The 22,201-nt window shown below is 46.1% G+C and overlaps 1 protein-coding gene across 2 annotated transcripts in view; it reads left to right on the top strand.

The window, feature by feature from the left end:
• tubgcp5 (tubulin, gamma complex associated protein 5) overlaps positions 1 to 22,201 on the top strand; it is a 95,477-nt gene that overhangs the window by 20,730 nt on the left and 52,546 nt on the right. For both annotated transcript variants that reach the window (XM_055941215.1, XM_055941216.1), the window contains exons 9-11: positions 18,209 to 18,302; positions 18,675 to 18,918; positions 21,234 to 21,436. In XM_055941215.1, the coding sequence (XP_055797190.1) occupies positions 18,209 to 18,302; positions 18,675 to 18,918; positions 21,234 to 21,436 (541 nt within the window). The remainder of the gene's footprint in view (positions 1 to 18,208; positions 18,303 to 18,674; positions 18,919 to 21,233; positions 21,437 to 22,201) is intronic.

Here is a 22,201-nt window from a genome sequence, read left to right as displayed (position 1 = left end):
CTGGTGATTGGTCTATATAGTGGGGTCTGGTGATTGGTCTATATAGTGGGGTCTGGTGATTGGTCTATATAGTGGGGTCTGGTGATTGGTCTATATAGTGGGGTCTGGTGATTGGTCTATTGGTCTATATAGTGGGGTCTGGTGATTGGTCTATTGGTCTATATAGTGGGGTCTGGTGATTGGTCTATATAGTGGGGTCTGGTGATTGGTCTATATAGTGGGGTCTGGTGATTGGTCTATATAGTGGGGTCTGGTGATTGGTCTATTGGTCTATATAGTGGGGTCTGGTGATTGGTCTATTGGTCTATATAGTGGGGTCTGGTGATTGGTCTATATAGTGGGGTCTGGTGATTTGTCTATTGGTCTATATAGTGGGGTCTGGTGATTGGTCTATATAGTGGGGTCTGGTGATTGGTCTATATAGTGGGGTCTGGTGATTGGTCTATTGGTCTATATAGTGGGGTCTGGTGATTGGTCTATATAGTGGCGTCTATATAGTGGGGTCTGGTGATTGGTCTATATAGTGGGGTCTATATAGTGGGGTCTGGTGATTGGTCTATATAGTGGGGTCTGGTGATTGGTCTATATAGTGGGGTCTGGTGATTGGTCTATATAGTGGGGTCTGGTGATTGGTCTATATAGTGGGGTCTGGTGATTGGTCTATATAGTGGGGTCTGGTGATTGGTCTATATAGTGGGGTCTGGTGATTGGTCTATATAGTGGGGTCTGGTGATTGGTCTATATAGTGGGGTCTGGTGATTGGTCTATATAGTGGGGTCTGGTGATTGGTCTATATAGTGGGGTCTGGTGATTGGTCTATATAGTGGGGTCTGGTGATTGGTCTATATAGTGGGGTCTGGTGATTGGTCTATATAGTGGGGTCTGGTGATTGGTCTATATAGTGGGGTCTATATAGTGGGGTCTGGTGATTGGTCTATATAGTGGGGTCTGGTGATTGGTCTATTGGTCTATATAGTGGGGTCTGGTGATTGGTCTATATAGTGGGGTCTGGTGATTGGTCTATATAGTGGGGTCTGGTGATTGGTCTATTGGTCTATATAGTGGGGTCTGGTGATGGTCTATTGGTCTATATAGTGGGGTCTGGTGATTGGTCTATATAGTGGGGTCTGGTGATTGGTCTATATAGTGGGGTCTGGTGATTGGTCTATTGGTCTATATAGTGGGGTCTGGTGATTGGTCTATATAGTGGGGTCTGGTGATTGGTCTATTGGTCTATATAGTGGGGTCTGGTGATTGGTCTATATAGTGGGGTCTGGTGATTGGTCTATATAGTGGGGTCTGGTGATTGGTCTATATAGTGGGGTCTGGTGATTGGTCTATATAGTGGGGTCTGGTGATTGGTCTATATAGTGGGGTCTGGTGATTGGTCTATATAGTGGGGTCTATATAGTGGGGTCTGGTGATTGGTCTATTGGTCTATATAGTGGGGTCTGGTGATTGGTCTATTGGTCTATATAGTGGGGTCTGGTGATTGGTCTATATAGTGGGGTCTATATAGTGGGGTCTGGTGAATGGTCTATTGGTCTATATAGTGGGGTCTGGTGATTGGTCTATATAGTGGGGTCTGGTGAATGGTCTATTGGTCTATATAGTGGGGTCTGGTGATTGGTCTATTGGTCTATATAGTGGGGTCTGGTGATTGGTCTATTGGTCTATATAGTGGGGTCTGGTGATTGGTCTATATAGTGGGGTCTGGTGATTGGTCTATATAGTGGGGTCTGGTGATTGGTCTATATAGTGGGGTCTGGTGATATTGGTCTATATAGTGGGGTCTGGTGATATTGGTCTATATAGTGGCGTCTATATAGTGGGGTCTGGTGATTGGTCTATATAGTGGGGTCTATATAGTGGGGTCTGGTGATTGGTCTATTGGTCTATATAGTGGGGTCTGGTGATTGGTCTATTGGTCTATATAGTGGGGTCTGGTGATTGGTCTATATAGTGGGGTCTGGTGATTGGTCTATATAGTGGGGTCTATATAGTGGGGTCTGGTGATTGGTCTATGTAGTGGGGTCTATATAGTGGGGTCTGGTGATTGGTCTATATAGTGGGGTCTATATAGTGGGGTCTGGTGATTGGTCTATATAGTGGGGTCTGGTGATTGGTCTATATAGTGGGGTCTGGTGATTGGTCTATATAGTGGGGTCTGGTGATTGGTCTATATAGTGGGGTCTGGTGATTGGTCTATATAGTGGGGTCTGGTGATTGGTCTATATAGTGGGGTCTGGTGATTGGTCTATATAGTGGGGTCTGGTGATTGGTCTATATAGTGGGGTCTGGTGATTGGTCTATATAGTGGGGTCTGGTGATTGGTCTATTGGTCTATATAGTGGGGTCTGGTGATTGGTCTATTGGTCTATATAGTGGGGTCTGGTGATTGGTCTATATAGTGGGGTCTGGTGATTGGTCTATATAGTGGGGTCTGGTGATTGGTCTATTGGTCTATATAGTGGGGTCTGGTGATTGGTCTATATAGTGGGGTCTGGTGATTGGTCTATATAGTGGGGTCTGGTGATTGGTCTATATAGTGGGGTCTGGTGATTGGTCTATATAGTGGGGTCTGGTGATTGGTCTATATAGTGGGGTCTGGTGATTGGTCTATATAGTGGGGTCTGGTGATTGGTCTATTGGTCTATATAGTGGGGTCTGTGATTGGTCTATTGGTCTATATAGTGGGGTCTGGTGATTGGTCTATATAGTGGGGTCTGGTGATTGGTCTATATAGTGGGGTCTGGTGATTGGTCTATTGGTCTATATAGTGGGGTCTGGTGATTGGTCTATTGGTCTATATAGTGGGGTCTGGTGATTGGTCTATATAGTGGGGTCTGGTGATTGGTCTATTGGTCTATATAGTGGGGTCTGGTGATTGGTCTATATAGTGGGGTCTGGTGATTGGTCTATATAGTGGGGTCTGGTGATTGGTCTATATAGTGGGGTCTGGTGATTGGTCTATATAGTGGGGTCTGGTGATTGGTCTATTGGTCTATATAGTGGGGTCTGGTGATTGGTCTATTGGTCTATATAGTGGGGTCTGGTGATTGGTCTATATAGTGGGGTCTGGTGAATGGTCTATATAGTGGGGTCTGGTGATTGGTCTATATAGTGGGGTCTGGTGATTGGTCTATTGGTCTATATAGTGGGGTCTGGTGATTGGTCTATATAGTGGCGTCTATATAGTGGGGTCTGGTGATTGGTCTATATAGTGGGGTCTATATAGTGGGGTCTGGTGATTGGTCTATATAGTGGGGTCTGGTGATTGGTCTATATAGTGGGGTCTGGTGATTGGTCTATATAGTGGGGTCTGGTGATTGGTCTATATAGTGGGGTCTGGTGATTGGTCTATATAGTGGGGTCTGGTGATTGGTCTATATAGTGGGGTCTGGTGATTGGTCTATATAGTGGGGTCTGGTGATTGGTCTATATAGTGGGGTCTGGTGATTGGTCTATATAGTGGGGTCTGGTGATTGGTCTATATAGTGGGGTCTGGTGATTGGTCTATATAGTGGGGTCTGGTGATTGGTCTATATAGTGGGGTCTGGTGATTGGTCTATATAGTGGGGTCTGGTGATTGGTCTATATAGTGGGGTCTATATAGTGGGGTCTGGTGATTGGTCTATATAGTGGGGTCTGGTGATTGGTCTATTGGTCTATATAGTGGGGTCTGGTGATTGGTCTATATAGTGGGGTCTGGTGATTGGTCTATATAGTGGGGTCTGGTGATTGGTCTATTGGTCTATATAGTGGGGTCTGGTGATGGTCTATTGGTCTATATAGTGGGGTCTGGTGATTGGTCTATATAGTGGGGTCTGGTGATTGGTCTATATAGTGGGGTCTGGTGATTGGTCTATTGGTCTATATAGTGGGGTCTGGTGATTGGTCTATATAGTGGGGTCTGGTGATTGGTCTATTGGTCTATATAGTGGGGTCTGGTGATTGGTCTATATAGTGGGGTCTGGTGATTGGTCTATATAGTGGGGTCTGGTGATTGGTCTATATAGTGGGGTCTGGTGATTGGTCTATTGGTCTATATAGTGGGGTCTGGTGATTGGTCTATATAGTGGGGTCTGGTGATTGGTCTATATAGTGGGGTCTGGTGATTGGTCTATATAGTGGGGTCTGGTGATTGGTCTATATAGTGGGGTCTGGTGATTGGTCTATATAGTGGGGTCTGGTGATTGGTCTATATAGTGGGGTCTGGTGATTGGTCTATATAGTGGGGTCTGGTGATTGGTCTATTGGTCTATATAGTGGGGTCTGGTGATTGGTCTATTGGTCTATATAGTGGGGTCTGGTGATTGGTCTATATAGTGGGGTCTATATAGTGGGGTCTGGTGATGGTCTATTGGTCTATATAGTGGGGTCTGGTGATTGGTCTATATAGTGGGGTCTGGTGAATGGTCTATCGGTCTATATAGTGGGGTCTGGTGATTGGTCTATTGGTCTATATAGTGGGGTCTGGTGATTGGTCTATTGGTCTATATAGTGGGGTCTGGTGATTGGTCTATATAGTGGGGTCTGGTGATTGGTCTATATAGTGGGGTCTGGTGATTGGTCTATATAGTGGGGTCTGGTGATATTGGTCTATATAGTGGGGTCTGGTGATATTGGTCTATATAGTGGGGTCTGGTGATTGGTCTATATAGTGGGGTCTGGTGATTGGTCTATATAGTGGGGTCTGGTGATTGGTCTATATAGTGGGGTCTGGTGATTGGTCTATATAGTGGGGTCTGGTGATTGGTCTATATAGTGGGGTCTGGTGATTGGTCTATATAGTGGGGTCTGGTGATTGGTCTATATAGTGGGGTCTGGTGATTGGTCTATATAGTGGGGTCTGGTGATTGGTCTATATAGTGGGGTCTGGTGATTGGTCTATTGGTCTATATAGTGGGGTCTGGTGATTGGTCTATATAGTGGGGTCTGGTGATTGGTCTATATAGTGGGGTCTGGTGATTGGTCTATATAGTGGGGTCTGGTGATTGGTCTATTGGTCTATATAGTGGGGTCTGGTGATTGGTCTATATAGTGGGGTCTGGTGATTGGTCTATTGGTCTATATAGTGGGGTCTGGTGATTGGTCTATTGGTCTATATAGTGGGGTCTGGTGATTGGTCTATTGGTCTATATAGTGGGGTCTGGTGATTGGTCTATATAGTGGGGTCTGGTGATTGGTCTATATAGTGGGGTCTGGTGATTGGTCTATATAGTGGGGTCTGGTATTGGTCTATTGGTCTATATAGTGGGGTCTGGTGATTGGTCTATATAGTGGGGTCTGGTGATTGGTCTATATAGTGGGGTCTGGGATTGGTCTATTGGTCTATATAGTGGGGTCTGGTGATTGGTCTATATAGTGGGGTCTGGTGATTGGTCTATATAGTGGGGTCTGGTGATTGGTCTATATAGTGGGGTCTGGTGATTGGTCTATATAGTGGGGTCTGGTGATTGGTCTATATAGTGGGGTCTGGTGATTGGTCTATTGGTCTATATAGTGGGGTCTGGTGATTGGTCTATTGGTCTATATAGTGGGGTCTGGTGATTGGTCTATATAGTGGGGTCTGGTGATTGGTCTATATAGTGGGGTCTGGTGATTGGTCTATATAGTGGGGTCTGGTGATTGGTCTATATAGTGGGGTCTGGTGATTGGTCTATATAGTGGGGTCTGGTGATTGGTCTATATAGTGGGGTCTGGTGATTGGTCTATATAGTGGGGTCTGGTGATTGGTCTATATAGTGGGGTCTGGTGATTGGTCTATATAGTGGGGTCTGGTGATTGGTCTATATAGTGGGGTCTGGTGATTGGTCTATATAGTGGGGTCTGGTGATTGGTCTATATAGTGGGGTCTGGTGATTGGTCTATATAGTGGGGTCTGGTGATTGGTCTATATAGTGGGGTCTGGTGATTGGTCTATATAGTGGGGTCTGGTGATTGGTCTATATAGTGGGGTCTGGTGATTGGTCTATATAGTGGGGTCTGGTGATTGGTCTATATAGTGGGGTCTGGTGATTGGTCTATATAGTGGGGTCTGGTGATTGGTCTATATAGTGGGGTCTGGGATTGGTCTATTGGTCTATATAGTGGGGTCTGGTGATTGGTCTATATAGTGGGGTCTGGTGATTGGTCTATATAGTGGGGTCTGGTGATTGGTCTATATAGTGGGGTCTGGTGATTGGTCTATATAGTGGGGTCTGGTGATTGGTCTATATAGTGGGGTCTGGTGATTGGTCTATTGGTCTATATAGTGGGGTCTGGTGATTGGTCTATATAGTGGGGTCTGGTGATTGGTCTATATAGTGGGGTCTGGTGATTGGTCTATATAGTGGGGTCTGGTGATTGGTCTATATAGTGGGGTCTGGTGATTGGTCTATATAGTGGGGTCTGGTGATTGGTCTATTGGTCTATATAGTGGGGTCTGGTGATTGGTCTATTGGTCTATATAGTGGGGTCTGGTGATTGGTCTATATAGTGGGGTCTGGTGATTGGTCTATTGGTCTATATAGTGGGGTCTGGTGATTGGTCTATATAGTGGGGTCTGGTGATTGGTCTATATAGTGGGGTCTGGTGATTGGTCTATATAGTGGGGTCTGGTGATTGGTCTATATAGTGGGGTCTGGTGATTGGTCTATATAGTGGGGTCTGGTGATTGGTCTATATAGTGGGGTCTGGTGATTGGTCTATTGGTCTATATAGTGGGGTCTGGTGATTGGTCTATATAGTGGGGTCTGGTGATTGGTCTATATAGTGGGGTCTGGTGATTGGTCTATATAGTGGGGTCTGGTGATTGGTCTATTGGTCTATATAGTGGGGTCTGGTGATTGGTCTATATAGTGGCGTCTATATAGTGGGGTCTGGTGATTGGTCTATATAGTGGGGTCTATATAGTGGGGTCTGGTGATTGGTCTATATAGTGGGGTCTGGTGATTGGTCTATATAGTGGGGTCTGGTATTGGTCTATTGGTCTATATAGTGGGGTCTGGTGATTGGTCTATATAGTGGGGTCTGGTGATTGGTCTATATAGTGGGGTCTGGTGATTGGTCTATTGGTCTATATAGTGGGGTCTGGTGATTGGTCTATATAGTGGGGTCTGGTGATTGGTCTATATAGTGGGGTCTGGTGATTGGTCTATATAGTGGGGTCTGGTGATTGGTCTATATAGTGGGGTCTGGTGATTGGTCTATTGGTCTATATAGTGGGGTCTGGTGATTGGTCTATATAGTGGGGTCTGGTGATTGGTCTATATAGTGGGGTCTGGGATTGGTCTATTGGTCTATATAGTGGGGTCTGGTGATTGGTCTATATAGTGGGGTCTGGTGATTGGTCTATATAGTGGGGTCTGGTGATTGGTCTATATAGTGGGGTCTGGTGATTGGTCTATATAGTGGGGTCTGGTGATTGGTCTATATAGTGGGGTCTGGTGATGGTCTATTGGTCTATATAGTGGGGTCTGGTGATTGGTCTATATAGTGGGGTCTGGTGATTGGTCTATATAGTGGGGTCTGGTGATTGGTCTATATAGTGGGGTCTGGTGATTGGTCTATATAGTGGGGTCTGGTGATTGGTCTATATAGTGGGGTCTGGTGATTGGTCTATATAGTGGGGTCTGGTGATTGGTCTATATAGTGGGGTCTGGTGATTGGTCTATATAGTGGGGTCTGGTGATTGGTCTATATAGTGGGGTCTGGTGATTGGTCTATATAGTGGGGTCTGGTGATTGGTCTATATAGTGGGGTCTGGTGATTGGTCTATATAGTGGGGTCTGGTGATTGGTCTATATAGTGGGGTCTGGTGATTGGTCTATTGGTCTATATAGTGGGGTCTGGTGATTGGTCTATTGGTCTATATAGTGGGGTCTGGTGATTGGTCTATATAGTGGGGTCTGGTGATTGGTCTATATAGTGGGGTCTGGTGATTGGTCTATATAGTGGGGTCTGGTGATTGGTCTATTGGTCTATATAGTGGGGTCTGGTGATTGGTCTATATAGTGGCGTCTATATAGTGGGGTCTGGTGATTGGTCTATATAGTGGGGTCTATATAGTGGGGTCTGGTGATTGGTCTATATAGTGGGGTCTGGTGATTGGTCTATATAGTGGGGTCTGGTGATTGGTCTATATAGTGGGGTCTGGTGATTGGTCTATATAGTGGGGTCTGGTGATTGGTCTATATAGTGGGGTCTGGTGATTGGTCTATATAGTGGGGTCTGGTGATTGGTCTATATAGTGGGGTCTGGTGATTGGTCTATATAGTGGGGTCTGGTGATTGGTCTATATAGTGGGGTCTGGTGATTGGTCTATATAGTGGGGTCTGGTGATTGGTCTATATAGTGGGGTCTGGTGATTGGTCTATATAGTGGGGTCTATATAGTGGGGTCTGGTGATTGGTCTATATAGTGGGGTCTGGTGATTGGTCTATTGGTCTATATAGTGGGGTCTGGTGATTGGTCTATATAGTGGGGTCTGGTGATTGGTCTATATAGTGGGGTCTGGTGATTGGTCTATATAGTGGGGTCTGGTGATTGGTCTATATAGTGGGGTCTGGTGATTGGTCTATATAGTGGGGTCTGGTGATTGGTCTATATAGTGGGGTCTATATAGTGGGGTCTGGTGATTGGTCTATATAGTGGGGTCTGGTGATTGGTCTATTGGTCTATATAGTGGGGTCTGGTGATTGGTCTATATAGTGGGGTCTGGTGATTGGTCTATATAGTGGGGTCTGGTGATTGGTCTATTGGTCTATATAGTGGGGTCTGGTGATGGTCTATTGGTCTATATAGTGGGGTCTGGTGATTGGTCTATATAGTGGGGTCTGGTGATTGGTCTATATAGTGGGGTCTGGTGATTGGTCTATTGGTCTATATAGTGGGGTCTGGTGATTGGTCTATATAGTGGGGTCTGGTGATTGGTCTATTGGTCTATATAGTGGGGTCTGGTGATTGGTCTATATAGTGGGGTCTGGTGATTGGTCTATATAGTGGGGTCTGGTGATTGGTCTATATAGTGGGGTCTGGTGATTGGTCTATATAGTGGGGTCTGGTGATTGGTCTATATAGTGGGGTCTGGTGATTGGTCTATATAGTGGGGTCTGGTGATTGGTCTATATAGTGGGGTCTGGTGATTGGTCTATTGGTCTATATAGTGGGGTCTGGTGATTGGTCTATATAGTGGGGTCTGGTGATTGGTCTATATAGTGGGGTCTGGTGATTGGTCTATATAGTGGGGTCTGGTGATTGGTCTATATAGTGGGGTCTGGTGATTGGTCTATATAGTGGGGTCTGGTGATTGGTCTATTGGTCTATATAGTGGGGTCTGGTAATTGGTCTATTGGTCTATATAGTGGGGTCTGGTGATTGGTCTATATAGTGGGGTCTGGTGATTGGTCTATATAGTGGGGTCTGGTGATTGGTCTATATAGTGGGGTCTGGTGATTGGTCTATATAGTGGGGTCTGGTGATTGGTCTATATAGTGGGGTCTGGTGATTGGTCTATATAGTGGGGTCTGGTGATTGGTCTATATAGTGGGGTCTGGTGATTGGTCTATATAGTGGGGTCTGGTGATTGGTCTATATAGTGGGGTCTGGTGATTGGTCTATATAGTGGGGTCTGGTGATTGGTCTATATAGTGGGGTCTGGTGATTGGTCTATATAGTGGGGTCTGGTGATTGGTCTATATAGTGGGGTCTGGTGATTGGTCTATATAGTGGGGTCTGGTGATTGGTCTATATAGTGGGGTCTGGTGATTGGTCTATATAGTGGGGTCTGGTGATTGGTCTATATAGTGGGGTCTGGTGATTGGTCTATATAGTGGGGTCTGGTGATTGGTCTATATAGTGGGGTCTGGTGATTGGTCTATATAGTGGGGTCTGGGATTGGTCTATTGGTCTATATAGTGGGGTCTGGTGATTGGTCTATATAGTGGGGTCTGGTGATTGGTCTATATAGTGGGGTCTGGTGATTGGTCTATATAGTGGGGTCTGGTGATTGGTCTATATAGTGGGGTCTGGTGATTGGTCTATATAGTGGGGTCTGGTGATTGGTCTATTGGTCTATATAGTGGGGTCTGGTGATTGGTCTATATAGTGGGGTCTGGTGATTGGTCTATATAGTGGGGTCTGGTGATTGGTCTATATAGTGGGGTCTGGTGATTGGTCTATATAGTGGGGTCTGGTGATTGGTCTATTGGTCTATATAGTGGGGTCTGGTGATTGGTCTATATAGTGGGGTCTGGTGATTGGTCTATATAGTGGGGTCTGGTGATTGGTCTATATAGTGGGGTCTGGTGATTGGTCTATATAGTGGGGTCTGGTGATTGGTCTATATAGTGGGGTCTGGTGATTGGTCTATATAGTGGGGTCTGGTGATTGGTCTATATAGTGGGGTCTGGTGATTGGTCTATATAGTGGGGTCTGGTGATTGGTCTATTGGTCTATATAGTGGGGTCTGGTGATTGGTCTATTGGTCTATATAGTGGGGTCTGGTGATTGGTCTATATAGTGGGGTCTGGTGATTGGTCTATATAGTGGGGTCTGGTGATTGGTCTATATAGTGGGGTCTGGTGATTGGTCTATTGGTCTATATAGTGGGGTCTGGTGATTGGTCTATATAGTGGCGTCTATATAGTGGGGTCTGGTGATTGGTCTATATAGTGGGGTCTATATAGTGGGGTCTGGTGATTGGTCTATATAGTGGGGTCTGGTGATTGGTCTATATAGTGGGGTCTGGTGATTGGTCTATATAGTGGGGTCTGGTGATTGGTCTATATAGTGGGGTCTGGTGATTGGTCTATATAGTGGGGTCTGGTGATTGGTCTATATAGTGGGGTCTGGTGATTGGTCTATATAGTGGGGTCTGGTGATTGGTCTATATAGTGGGGTCTGGTGATTGGTCTATATAGTGGGGTCTGGTGATTGGTCTATATAGTGGGGTCTGGTGAATGGTCTATATAGTGGGGTCTGGTGATTGGTCTATATAGTGGGGTCTATATAGTGGGGTCTGGTGATTGGTCTATATAGTGGGGTCTGGTGATTGGTCTATTGGTCTATATAGTGGGGTCTGGTGATTGGTCTATATAGTGGGGTCTGGTGATTGGTCTATATAGTGGGGTCTGGTGATTGGTCTATATAGTGGGGTCTGGTGATTGGTCTATATAGTGGGGTCTGGTGATTGGTCTATATAGTGGGGTCTGGTGATTGGTCTATATAGTGGGGTCTATATAGTGGGGTCTGGTGATTGGTCTATATAGTGGGGTCTGGTGATTGGTCTATTGGTCTATATAGTGGGGTCTGGTGATTGGTCTATATAGTGGGGTCTGGTGATTGGTCTATATAGTGGGGTCTGGTGATTGGTCTATTGGTCTATATAGTGGGGTCTGGTGAATGGTCTATTGGTCTATATAGTGGGGTCTGGTGATTGGTCTATATAGTGGGGTCTGGTGATTGGTCTATATAGTGGGGTCTGGTGATTGGTCTATTGGTCTATATAGTGGGGTCTGGTGATTGGTCTATATAGTGGGGTCTGGTGATTGGTCTATTGGTCTATATAGTGGGGTCTGGTGATTGGTCTATATAGTGGGGTCTGGTGATTGGTCTATATAGTGGGGTCTGGTGATTGGTCTATATAGTGGGGTCTGGTGATTGGTCTATTGGTCTATATAGTGGGGTCTGGTGATTGGTCTATATAGTGGGGTCTGGTGATTGGTCTATATAGTGGGGTCTGGTGATTGGTCTATATAGTGGGGTCTGGTGATTGGTCTATATAGTGGGGTCTGGTGATTGGTCTATATAGTGGGGTCTGGTGATTGGTCTATATAGTGGGGTCTGGTGATTGGTCTATATAGTGGGGTCTGGTGATTGGTCTATTGGTCTATATAGTGGGGTCTGGTGATTGGTCTATTGGTCTATATAGTGGGGTCTGGTGATTGGTCTATATAGTGGGGTCTATATAGTGGGGTCTGGTGATGGTCTATTGGTCTATATAGTGGGGTCTGGTGATTGGTCTATATAGTGGGGTCTGGTGAATGGTCTATCGGTCTATATAGTGGGGTCTGGTGATTGGTCTATTGGTCTATATAGTGGGGTCTGGTGATTGGTCTATTGGTCTATATAGTGGGGTCTGGTGATTGGTCTATATAGTGGGGTCTGGTGATTGGTCTATATAGTGGGGTCTGGTGATTGGTCTATATAGTGGGGTCTGGTGATTGGTCTATATAGTGGGGTCTGGTGATTGGTCTATATAGTGGGGTCTGGTGATTGGTCTATATAGTGGGGTCTGGTGATTGGTCTATATAGTGGGGTCTGGTGATTGGTCTATATAGTGGGGTCTGGTGATTGGTCTATATAGTGGGGTCTGGTGATTGGTCTATATAGTGGGGTCTGGTGATTGGTCTATATAGTGGGGTCTGGTGATTGGTCTATATAGTGGGGTCTGGTGATTGGTCTATATAGTGGGGTCTGGTGATTGGTCTATATAGTGGGGTCTGGTGATTGGTCTATTGGTCTATATAGTGGGGTCTGGTGATTGGTCTATATAGTGGGGTCTGGTGATTGGTCTATATAGTGGGGTCTGGTGATTGGTCTATATAGTGGGGTCTGGTGATTGGTCTATATAGTGGGGTCTGGTGATTGGTCTATATAGTGGGGTCTGGTGATTGGTCTATATAGTGGGGTCTGGTGATTGGTCTATATAGTGGGGTCTGGTGATTGGTCTATATAGTGGGGTCTGGTGATTGGTCTATATAGTGGGGTCTGGTGATTGGTCTATATAGTGGGGTCTGGTGATTGGTCTATATAGTGGGGTCTGGTGATTGGTCTATATAGTGGGGTCTGGTGATTGGTCTATATAGTGGGGTCTGGTGATTGGTCTATATAGTGGGGTCTGGTGATTGGTCTATATAGTGGGGTCTGGTGATTGGTCTATATAGTGGGGTCTGGTGATTGGTCTATATAGTGGGGTCTGGTGATTGGTCTATATAGTGGGGTCTGGTGATTGGTCTATATAGTGGGGTCTGGTGATTGGTCTATTGGTCTATATAGTGGGGTCTGGTGATTGGTCTATATAGTGGGGTCTGGTGATTGGTCTATATAGTGGGGTCTGGTGATTGGTCTATATAGTGGGGTCTGGTGATTGGTCTATATAGTGGGGTCTGGTGATTGGTCTATATAGTGGGGTCTGGTGATTGGTCTATATAGTGGGGTCTGGTGATTGGTCTATTGGTCTATATAGTGGGGTCTGGTGATTGGTCTATATAGTGGGGTCTGGTGATTGGTCTATATAGTGGGGTCTGGTGATTGGTCTATATAGTGGGGTCTGGTGATTGGTCTATATAGTGGGGTCTGGTGATTGGTCTATATAGTGGGGTCTGGTGATTGGTCTATATAGTGGGGTCTGGTGATGGTCTATTGGTCTATATAGTGGGGTCTGGTGATTGGTCTATATAGTGGGGTCTGGTGATTGGTCTATATAGTGGGGTCTGGTGATTGGTCTATATAGTGGGGTCTGGTGATTGGTCTATATAGTGGGGTCTGGTGATTGGTCTATTGGTCTATATAGTGGGGTCTGGTGATTGGTCTATTGGTCTATATAGTGGGGTCTGGTGATTGGTCTATATAGTGGGGTCTGGTGATTGGTCTATTGGTCTATATAGTGGGGTCTGGTGATTGGTCTATATAGTGGGGTCTGGTGATTGGTCTATATAGTGGGGTCTGGTGATTGGTCTATATAGTGGGGTCTGGTGATTGGTCTATATAGTGGGGTCTGGTGATTGGTCTATATAGTGGGGTCTGGTGATTGGTCTATTGGTCTATATAGTGGGGTCTGGTGATTGGTCTATATAGTGGGGTCTGGTGATTGGTCTATATAGTGGGGTCTGGTGATTGGTCTATATAGTGGGGTCTGGTGATTGGTCTATTGGTCTATATAGTGGGGTCTGGTGATTGGTCTATATAGTGGCGTCTATATAGTGGGGTCTGGTGATTGGTCTATATAGTGGGGTCTATATAGTGGGGTCTGGTGATTGGTCTATATAGTGGGGTCTGGTGATTGGTCTATATAGTGGGGTCTGGTGATTGGTCTATATAGTGGGGTCTGGTGATTGGTCTATATAGTGGGGTCTGGTGATTGGTCTATATAGTGGGGTCTGGTGATTGGTCTATATAGTGGGGTCTGGTGATTGGTCTATATAGTGGGGTCTGGTGATTGGTCTATATAGTGGGGTCTGGTGATTGGTCTATATAGTGGGGTCTGGTGATTGGTCTATATAGTGGGGTCTGGTGAATGGTCTATATAGTGGGGTCTGGTGATTGGTCTATATAGTGGGGTCTGGTGATTGGTCTATATAGTGGGGTCTGGTGATTGGTCTATATAGTGGGGTCTATATAGTGGGGTCTGGTGATTGGTCTATATAGTGGGGTCTGGTGATTGGTCTATTGGTCTATATAGTGGGGTCTGGTGATTGGTCTATATAGTGGGGTCTGGTGATTGGTCTATATAGTGGGGTCTGGTGATTGGTCTATTGGTCTATATAGTGGGGTCTGGTGAATGGTCTATTGGTCTATATAGTGGGGTCTGGTGATTGGTCTATATAGTGGGGTCTGGTGATTGGTCTATATAGTGGGGTCTGGTGATTGGTCTATTGGTCTATATAGTGGGGTCTGGTGATTGGTCTATATAGTGGGGTCTGGTGATTGGTCTATTGGTCTATATAGTGGGGTCTGGTGATTGGTCTATATAGTGGGGTCTGGTGATTGGTCTATATAGTGGGGTCTGGTGATTGGTCTATATAGTGGGGTCTGGTGAATGGTCTATATAGTGGGGTCTGGTGATTGGTCTATTGGTCTATATAGTGGGGTCTGGTGATTGGTCTATATAGTGGGGACTGGTGATTGGTCTATATAGTGGGGTCTGGTGATTGGTCTATATAGTGGGGTCTGGTGATTGGTCTATATAGTGGGGTCTGGTGATTGGTCTATATAGTGAGGTCTGGTGATTGGTCTATATAGTGGGGTCTGGTGATTGGTCTATATAGTGGGGTCTGGTGATTGGTCTATTGGTCTATATAGTGGGGTCTGGTGATTGGTCTATTGGTCTATATAGTGGGGTCTGGTGATTGGTCTATATAGTGGGGTCTATATAGTGGGGTCTGGTGAATGGTCTATTGGTCTATATAGTGGGGTCTGGTGATTGGTCTATATAGTGGGGTCTGGTGAATGGTCTATCGGTCTATATAGTGGGGTCTGGTGATTGGTCTATTGGTCTATATAGTGGGGTCTGGGGATTGGTCTATTGGTCTATATAGTGGGGTCTGGTGATATTGGTCTATATAGTGGGGTCTGGTGATATTGGTCTATATAGTGGGGTCTGGTGAATGGTCTATATAGTGGGGTCTGGTGATTGGTCTATATAGTGGGGTCTGGTGATTGGTCTATATAGTGGGGTCTGGTGATTGGTCTATATAGTAGGGTCTGGTGATTGGTCTATATAGTGGGGTCTGGTGATTGGTCTATATAGTGGGGTCTGGTGATTGGTCTATATAGTGGGGTCTGGTGATTGGTCTATATAGTGGGGTCTGGTGATTGGTCTATATAGTGGGGTCTGGTGATTGGTCTATTGGTCTATATAGTGGGGTCTGGTGATTGGTCTATATAGTGGGGTCTGGTGATTGGTCTATATAGTGGGGTCTGGTGATTGGTCTATATAGTGGGGTCTGGTGATTGGTCTATATAGTGGGGTCTGGTGATTGGTCTATATAGTGGGGTCTGGTGATTGGTCTATATAGTGGGGTCTGGTGATTGGTCTATTGGTCTATATAGTGGGGTCTGGTGATTGGTCTATATAGTGGGGTCTGGTGATTGGTCTATATAGTGGGGTCTGGTGATTGGTCTATATAGTGGGGTCTGGTGATTGGTCTATATAGTGGGGTCTGGTGATTGGTCTATATAGTGGGGTCTGGTGATTGGTCTATATAGTGGGGTCTGGTGATTGGTCTATATAGTGGGGTCTGGTGATTGGTCTATATAGTGGGGTCTGGTGATTGGTCTATTGGTCTATATAGTGGGGTCTGGTGATTGGTCTATTGGTCTATATAGTGGGGTCTGGTGAATGGTCTATATAGTGGGGTCTGGTGATTGGTCTATATAGTGGGGTCTGGTGATTGGTCTATATAGTGGGGTCTGGTAATTGGTCTATTGGTCTATATAGTGGGGTCTGGTGATTGGTCTATATAGTGGGGTCTGGTGATTGGTCTATATAGTGGGGTCTGGCGATTGGTCTATTGGTCTATATAGTGGGGTCTGGTGAATGGTCTATATAGTGGGGTCTGGTGATTGGTCTATATAGTGGGGTCTGGTGATTGGTCTATATAGTGGGGTCTGGTGATTGGTCTATATAGTGGGGTCTGGTGATTGGTCTATATAGTGGGGTCTGGTAATTGGTCTATTGGTCTATATAGTGGGGTCTGGTGATTGGTCTATATAGTGGGGTCTGGTGATTGGTCTATATAGTGGGGTCTGGCGATTGGTCTATCGGTCTATATAGTGGGGTCTGGTGATTGGTCTATATAGTGGGGTCTGGTGATTGGTCTATATAGTGGGGTCTGGTGATTGGTCTATATAGTGGGGTCTGGTGATTGGTCTATATAGTGGGGTCTGGTGAATGGTCTATTGGTCTATATAGTGGGGTCTGTTGATTGGTCTATATAGTGGGGTCTGGTGATTGGTCTATTGGTCTATATAGTGGGGTCTGGTGATTGGTCTATATAGTGGGGTCTGGTGATTGGTCTATATAGTGGGGTCTGGTGATTGGTCTATTGGTCTATATAGTGGGGTCTGGTGATTGGTCTATTGGTCTATAAAGTGGGGTCTGGTGATTGGTCTATATAGTGGGGTCTGGTGAATGGTCTATATAGTGGGGTCTGGTGATTGGTCTATATAGTGGGGTCTGGTGATTGGTCTATATAGTGGGGTCTGGTGATTGGTCTATTGGTCTATATAGTGGGGTCTGGTGAATGGTCTATATAGTGGGGGAAAATCCCTGGTCCCTAATGGTGGCAAAGTCAGGGGTGTTAGTGGGCGTGGCCAATGCCACCATTTTAAATTCAACACTAATTTCCTGCACTTCTACACATTTTGCCCTGGGGCGAAGAGAACATTTGACCGTTTCTTTTTACAAGGAGCCTTGTGCTGCTAAGTTTAAAAATAAAATGACTTTCAACTGTAGTAAAAAGTGAGCGATGTCTGCTGATAGATCGCCTGTACAGCACTTTGAGATATTAGTTGATGTACGAAGGGCTATATAAAATAAACTTGTTTGATTCTATAGTGCTACTGAAGCACAAAATTAGTTTGATAGCAGAAATTACATTCAGAAGCTTTTTAAGATCTGTGTTTACTAAACTCGGCAAGATATTTGTTATGCGTTTCCTTTATTTCCTGCTTGAATTAACGCAGAATGTGTTAACACGACCCCTTATGTTTAAGTTGCTAAGTAAGTGGCTGAATGAATCAAGTGATGGGGCATCATCTCGTGTTAGCTTTCTGCCATGTTTGAGAAGTCCCTTTGGAGCAGGTGTCTGTACAATACTATATAAATATATAAATAGCCAGGAAAGACAAGGACCGTCACACTGCAGTGGACTGGCAGGTAAAATTATACTTCTATGCCTGTGTGCGTCTAAAAATTCATCGTTCAGCACTTCAATCGCAGTTCGTACACCATCTATTTTTAGTCACAAATGCGTGTAGCCCCGGCTCCAGAACTTTAGCTTCTACTTAAGTATATATTTTTTAAAACCTCACGCTTTTGGGCTGGATCTATCAATGTGTAGTTCATACATGCGGAATTACGGTTTTACCTCAATTAGCCACGAAATACTCAGTTTGAAAGTGACTGTTTTGTGTAAGCTGTGCAGTACCGCTTTCCCCTCGTACGCCAGCCCCCTAGCAATGCGAGTTCCAGCCAATGAGCTTCAGCTCCTCGCCATTTGAGTGACAGTAGGCAAGATGCACGCGCAGCAGAGAAAGAGGGAGCCAATGACGTGCTGCACAGATATGATGTCGTACTCCCGGTGTGGCTCTCGAGCGCTACGTTCAGAGCTACTGGGTAAAAACGATGCAAGTCTTCCGGAAAGTCTCTTTTTAGGGCTGTAATTGATCCATGATTGTTTGTCCCCAGGGCTGTAATTGATCCATGATTGTTTGTCCCCAGGCTGCTCTCTGGGGTGAAGAAACACTTTATATTCCAGCATCAGGATGGGAAAGTGGTGGTCAGGAATGATGTGGTGGTCACTCACCTGACGAACGTAAGACTACAGTCTAATCATATTAACAATCTGGAACAAATTGGTCTCTAACATTGGAGTTCTCTGTCTAACCCCATCTCTCTCTCCTCTCTCTCCTCTCCTCTCCTCTCCTCTCCTCTCCTCTCCTCTCCTCTCCTCTCCTCTCCTCTCCTCTCCTCTCCTCTCCTCTCCTCTCCTCTCCTCTCCTCTCCTCTCCTCTCCTCTCCTCTCCTATCCTCTCTCTCTCTCTCTCCTCTCTTTTTATCCTCTCTCTCCTCTCTCTCCTCTCTCTCCTCTCTCTCTCCTCTCTCTCTCTCTTCTCTCCTCTCTCTCCTCTCCTCTCTTTTTCTCCTCTCTCTTTTTCTCCTCTCTCTCGGTCTCTGTCCCTGCTAGAACTGCCTACGGTCGGTGTTGGAGCACATAGCAGTCTATGGCCAGGCAGTGTTCCGGCTGCAGAGTTTTATAGACGAGGTAACGGGTCACAACACGGAGCCCTGCCCTCCAGGCTCCTACTCCTCTAAGCAGAGGACCGAGCCTCCCTTCAGGACGTACCAGGCTTTCGTCTGGGCTCTCTACAAATACTTCACCTCCTTCAAACAGGAGCTCACCACCATAGAGAGAGACCTCATAGACAAAGGCAGGTTTACCTTTCGTCGTTATACGTTCATTAGTTTATCCTGTGGCTTTTATCTGATGTATACTGTTATTAGAGTTGCAAAGTTCTGCTAACTGCCATGTCGTAGTCGGTGACACTGTTATAACCTGTTCTAACCTCTAGATGAGACGGTGACCCTGTTCTAACCTCTAGATGAGACGGTGACCCTGTTATAACGTCTAGATGAGACGGTGACCCTGTTATAACGTCTAGATGAGACGGTGACCCTGTTCTAACCTCTAGATGAGACGGTGACCCTGTTATAACGTCTAGATGAGACGGTGACCCTGTTATAACGTCTAGATGAGACGGTGACCCTGTTATAACCTCTAGATGAGACGGTGACCCTGTTATAACCTCTAGATGAGACGGTGACCCTGTTATAACCTGTTATAACCTCTAGATGAGACGGTGACCCTGTTATAACCTCTAGATGAGACTGTGACCCTGTTATAACCTGTTATAACCTCTAGATGAGACGGCGACCCTGTTATAACCTCTAGATGAGACGGTGACCCTGTTATAACGTCTAGATGAGACGGTGACCCTGTTATAACCTCTAGATGAGACGGTGACCCTGTTATAACCTCTAGATGAGACGGTGACCCTGTTATAACCTGTTATAACCTCTAGATGAGACGGTGACCCTGTTATAACCTCTAGATGAGACTGTGACCCTGTTATAACCTGTTATAACCTCTAGATGAGACGGCGACCCTGTTATAACCTCTAGATGAGACGGTGACCCTGTTATAACCTCTAGATGAGACGGTGACCCTGTTATAACCTCTAGATGAGACGGTGACCCTGTTATAACGTCTAGATGAGACGGTGACCCTGTTATAACCTGTTCTAACCTCTGTAGATGAGACGGTGACCCTGTTATAACCTCTGTAGATGAGACGGTGACCCTGTTATAACCTCTAGATGAGACGGTGACCCTGTTATAACGTCTAGATGAGACGGTGACCCTGTTATAACCTGTTCTAACCTCTGTAGATGAGACGGTGACCCTGTTATAACCTCTAGATGAGACGGTGACCCTGTTATAACCTCTAGATGAGACGGTGACCCTGTTATAACGTATAGATGAGACGGTGACCCTGTTATAACATCTAGATGAGACGGTGACCCTGTTATAACCTCTAGATGAGACGGTGACCCTGTTATAACCTCTAGATGAGACGGTGACCCTGTTATAACCTCTAGATGAGACGGTGACCCTGTTATAACCTCTGTAGATGAGACGGTGACCCTGTTATAACCTGTTCTAACCTCTAGATGAGATGGTGACCCTGTTATAACCTGTTATAACCTCTAGATGAGATGGTGACCCTGTTATAACCTGTTATAACCTCTAGATGAGATGGTGACCCTGTTATAACCTGTTATAACCTCTAGATGAGATGGTGACCCTGTTATAACCTGTTATAACCTCTAGATGAGACGGTGACCCTGTTATAACCTGTTCTAACCTCTAGATGAGATGGTGACCCTGTTATAACCTGTTATAACCTCTAGATGAGACGGTGACCCTGTTATAACCTGTTCTAACCTCTAGATGAGACGGTGACCCTGTTATAACCTGTTATAACCTCTAGATGAGATGGTGACCCTGTTATAACCTCTAGATGAGACGGTGACCCTGTTATAACCTCTAGATGAGACGGTGACCCTGTTATAACCTGTTATAACCTCTAGATGAGACGGTGACCCTGTTATAACCTCTAGATGAGACGGTGACCCTGTTATAACCTCTAGATGAGACGGTGACCCTGTTATAACCTGTTATAACCTCTAGATGAGATGGTGACCCTGTTATAACCTCTGTAGATGAGACGGTGACCCTGTTATAACCTCTAGATGAGACGGTGACACTGTTATAACCTCTGTAGATGAGACGGTGACCCTGTTATAACGTCTAGATGAGACGGTGACCCTGTTATAACCTCTGTAGATGAGACGGTGACCCTGTTATAACCTCTAGATGAGACGGTGACCCTGTTATAACCTGTTCTAACCTCTGTAGATGAGACGGTGACCCTGTTATAACCTGTTGTAACCTCTAGATGAGACGGTGACCCTGTTATAACCTGTTATAACCTCTAATTGAGACGGTGACCCTGTTATAACCTCTGTAGATGAGACGGTGACCCTGTTATAACCTGTTATAACCTCTAGATGAGACGGTGACCCTGTTATAACCTGTTATAACCTCTAAATGAGACGGTGACCCTGTTATAACCTCTGTAGATGTCGTAGTCGGTGACCCTGTTATAACCTGTTATAACCTCTAGATGAGACCGTGACCCTGGCGGGGGTGCTGGACAGACTGAGCCCTCACCTGGCCCAGATCAAGGTGCTCCACAAGGTGTTCTGTACGGGTGTGGCAGAGGTCCCCCCTGAGACCCCTAACGTGGTGCGGGCCTCACACCTGCTCAACACACTCTACAAGGCTATCATAGAGTACGACAGCGTGGGAGAGGCATCCCAACAGGCCGTGAGTGTTTGTGTTTACATCTGTGACCGTGTCTGTGACCGTGTCTGTGACCGTGTCTGTGACCGTAATCGTGTCTGTGACCGTGTCTGTGACCGTGTCTGTGACCGTGTCTGTGACCGTGACTGTGACCGTGTCTGTGACCGTGACTGTGACCGTGACTGTGACCGTGACTGTGACCGTGACTGTGACCGTGACTGTGACCGTGACTGTGACCGTGACTGTGACCGTGACTGTGACCGTGACTGTGAACGTGACTGTGACTGTGACTGTGACCGTGACTGTGACTGTGACTGTGACCGTGACTGTGACCGTGACCGTGACCGTGACTGTGACCGTGACCGTGACCGTGACTGTGACCGTGACCGTGACCGTGACCGTGACCGTGACTGTGACCGTGTCTGTGACCGTGTCTGTGACCGTGTCTGTGACCGTGTCTGTGACCGTGTCTGTGACCGTGACCGTGACCGTGACCGTGGCCGTGACCGTGTCCGTAACCGTGTCCGTGACCGTGTCCGTGACCGTGACCGTGACCGTGGCCGTGACCGTGACTGTGACCGTGACTGTGACCGTGACCGTGTCTGTGACCGTGTCTGTGACCGTGTCTGTGACCGTGTCTGTGACCGTGTCTGTGACCGTGTCTGTGACCGTGTCCGTGTCTGTGACCGTGACCGTGACCGTGACTGTGACCGTGACCGTGACTGTGACCGTGACTGTGTCCGTAACCGTGTCCGTGACCGTGTCTGTGACCGTGTCCGTGACCGTGTC

Source organism: Salvelinus fontinalis, chromosome 12 (assembly GCF_029448725.1).
Source record: "Salvelinus fontinalis isolate EN_2023a chromosome 12, ASM2944872v1, whole genome shotgun sequence".
Taxonomy (NCBI): domain Eukaryota; kingdom Metazoa; phylum Chordata; class Actinopteri; order Salmoniformes; family Salmonidae; genus Salvelinus; species Salvelinus fontinalis.
This window is presented reverse-complemented; position numbering and strand designations above follow the sequence as displayed.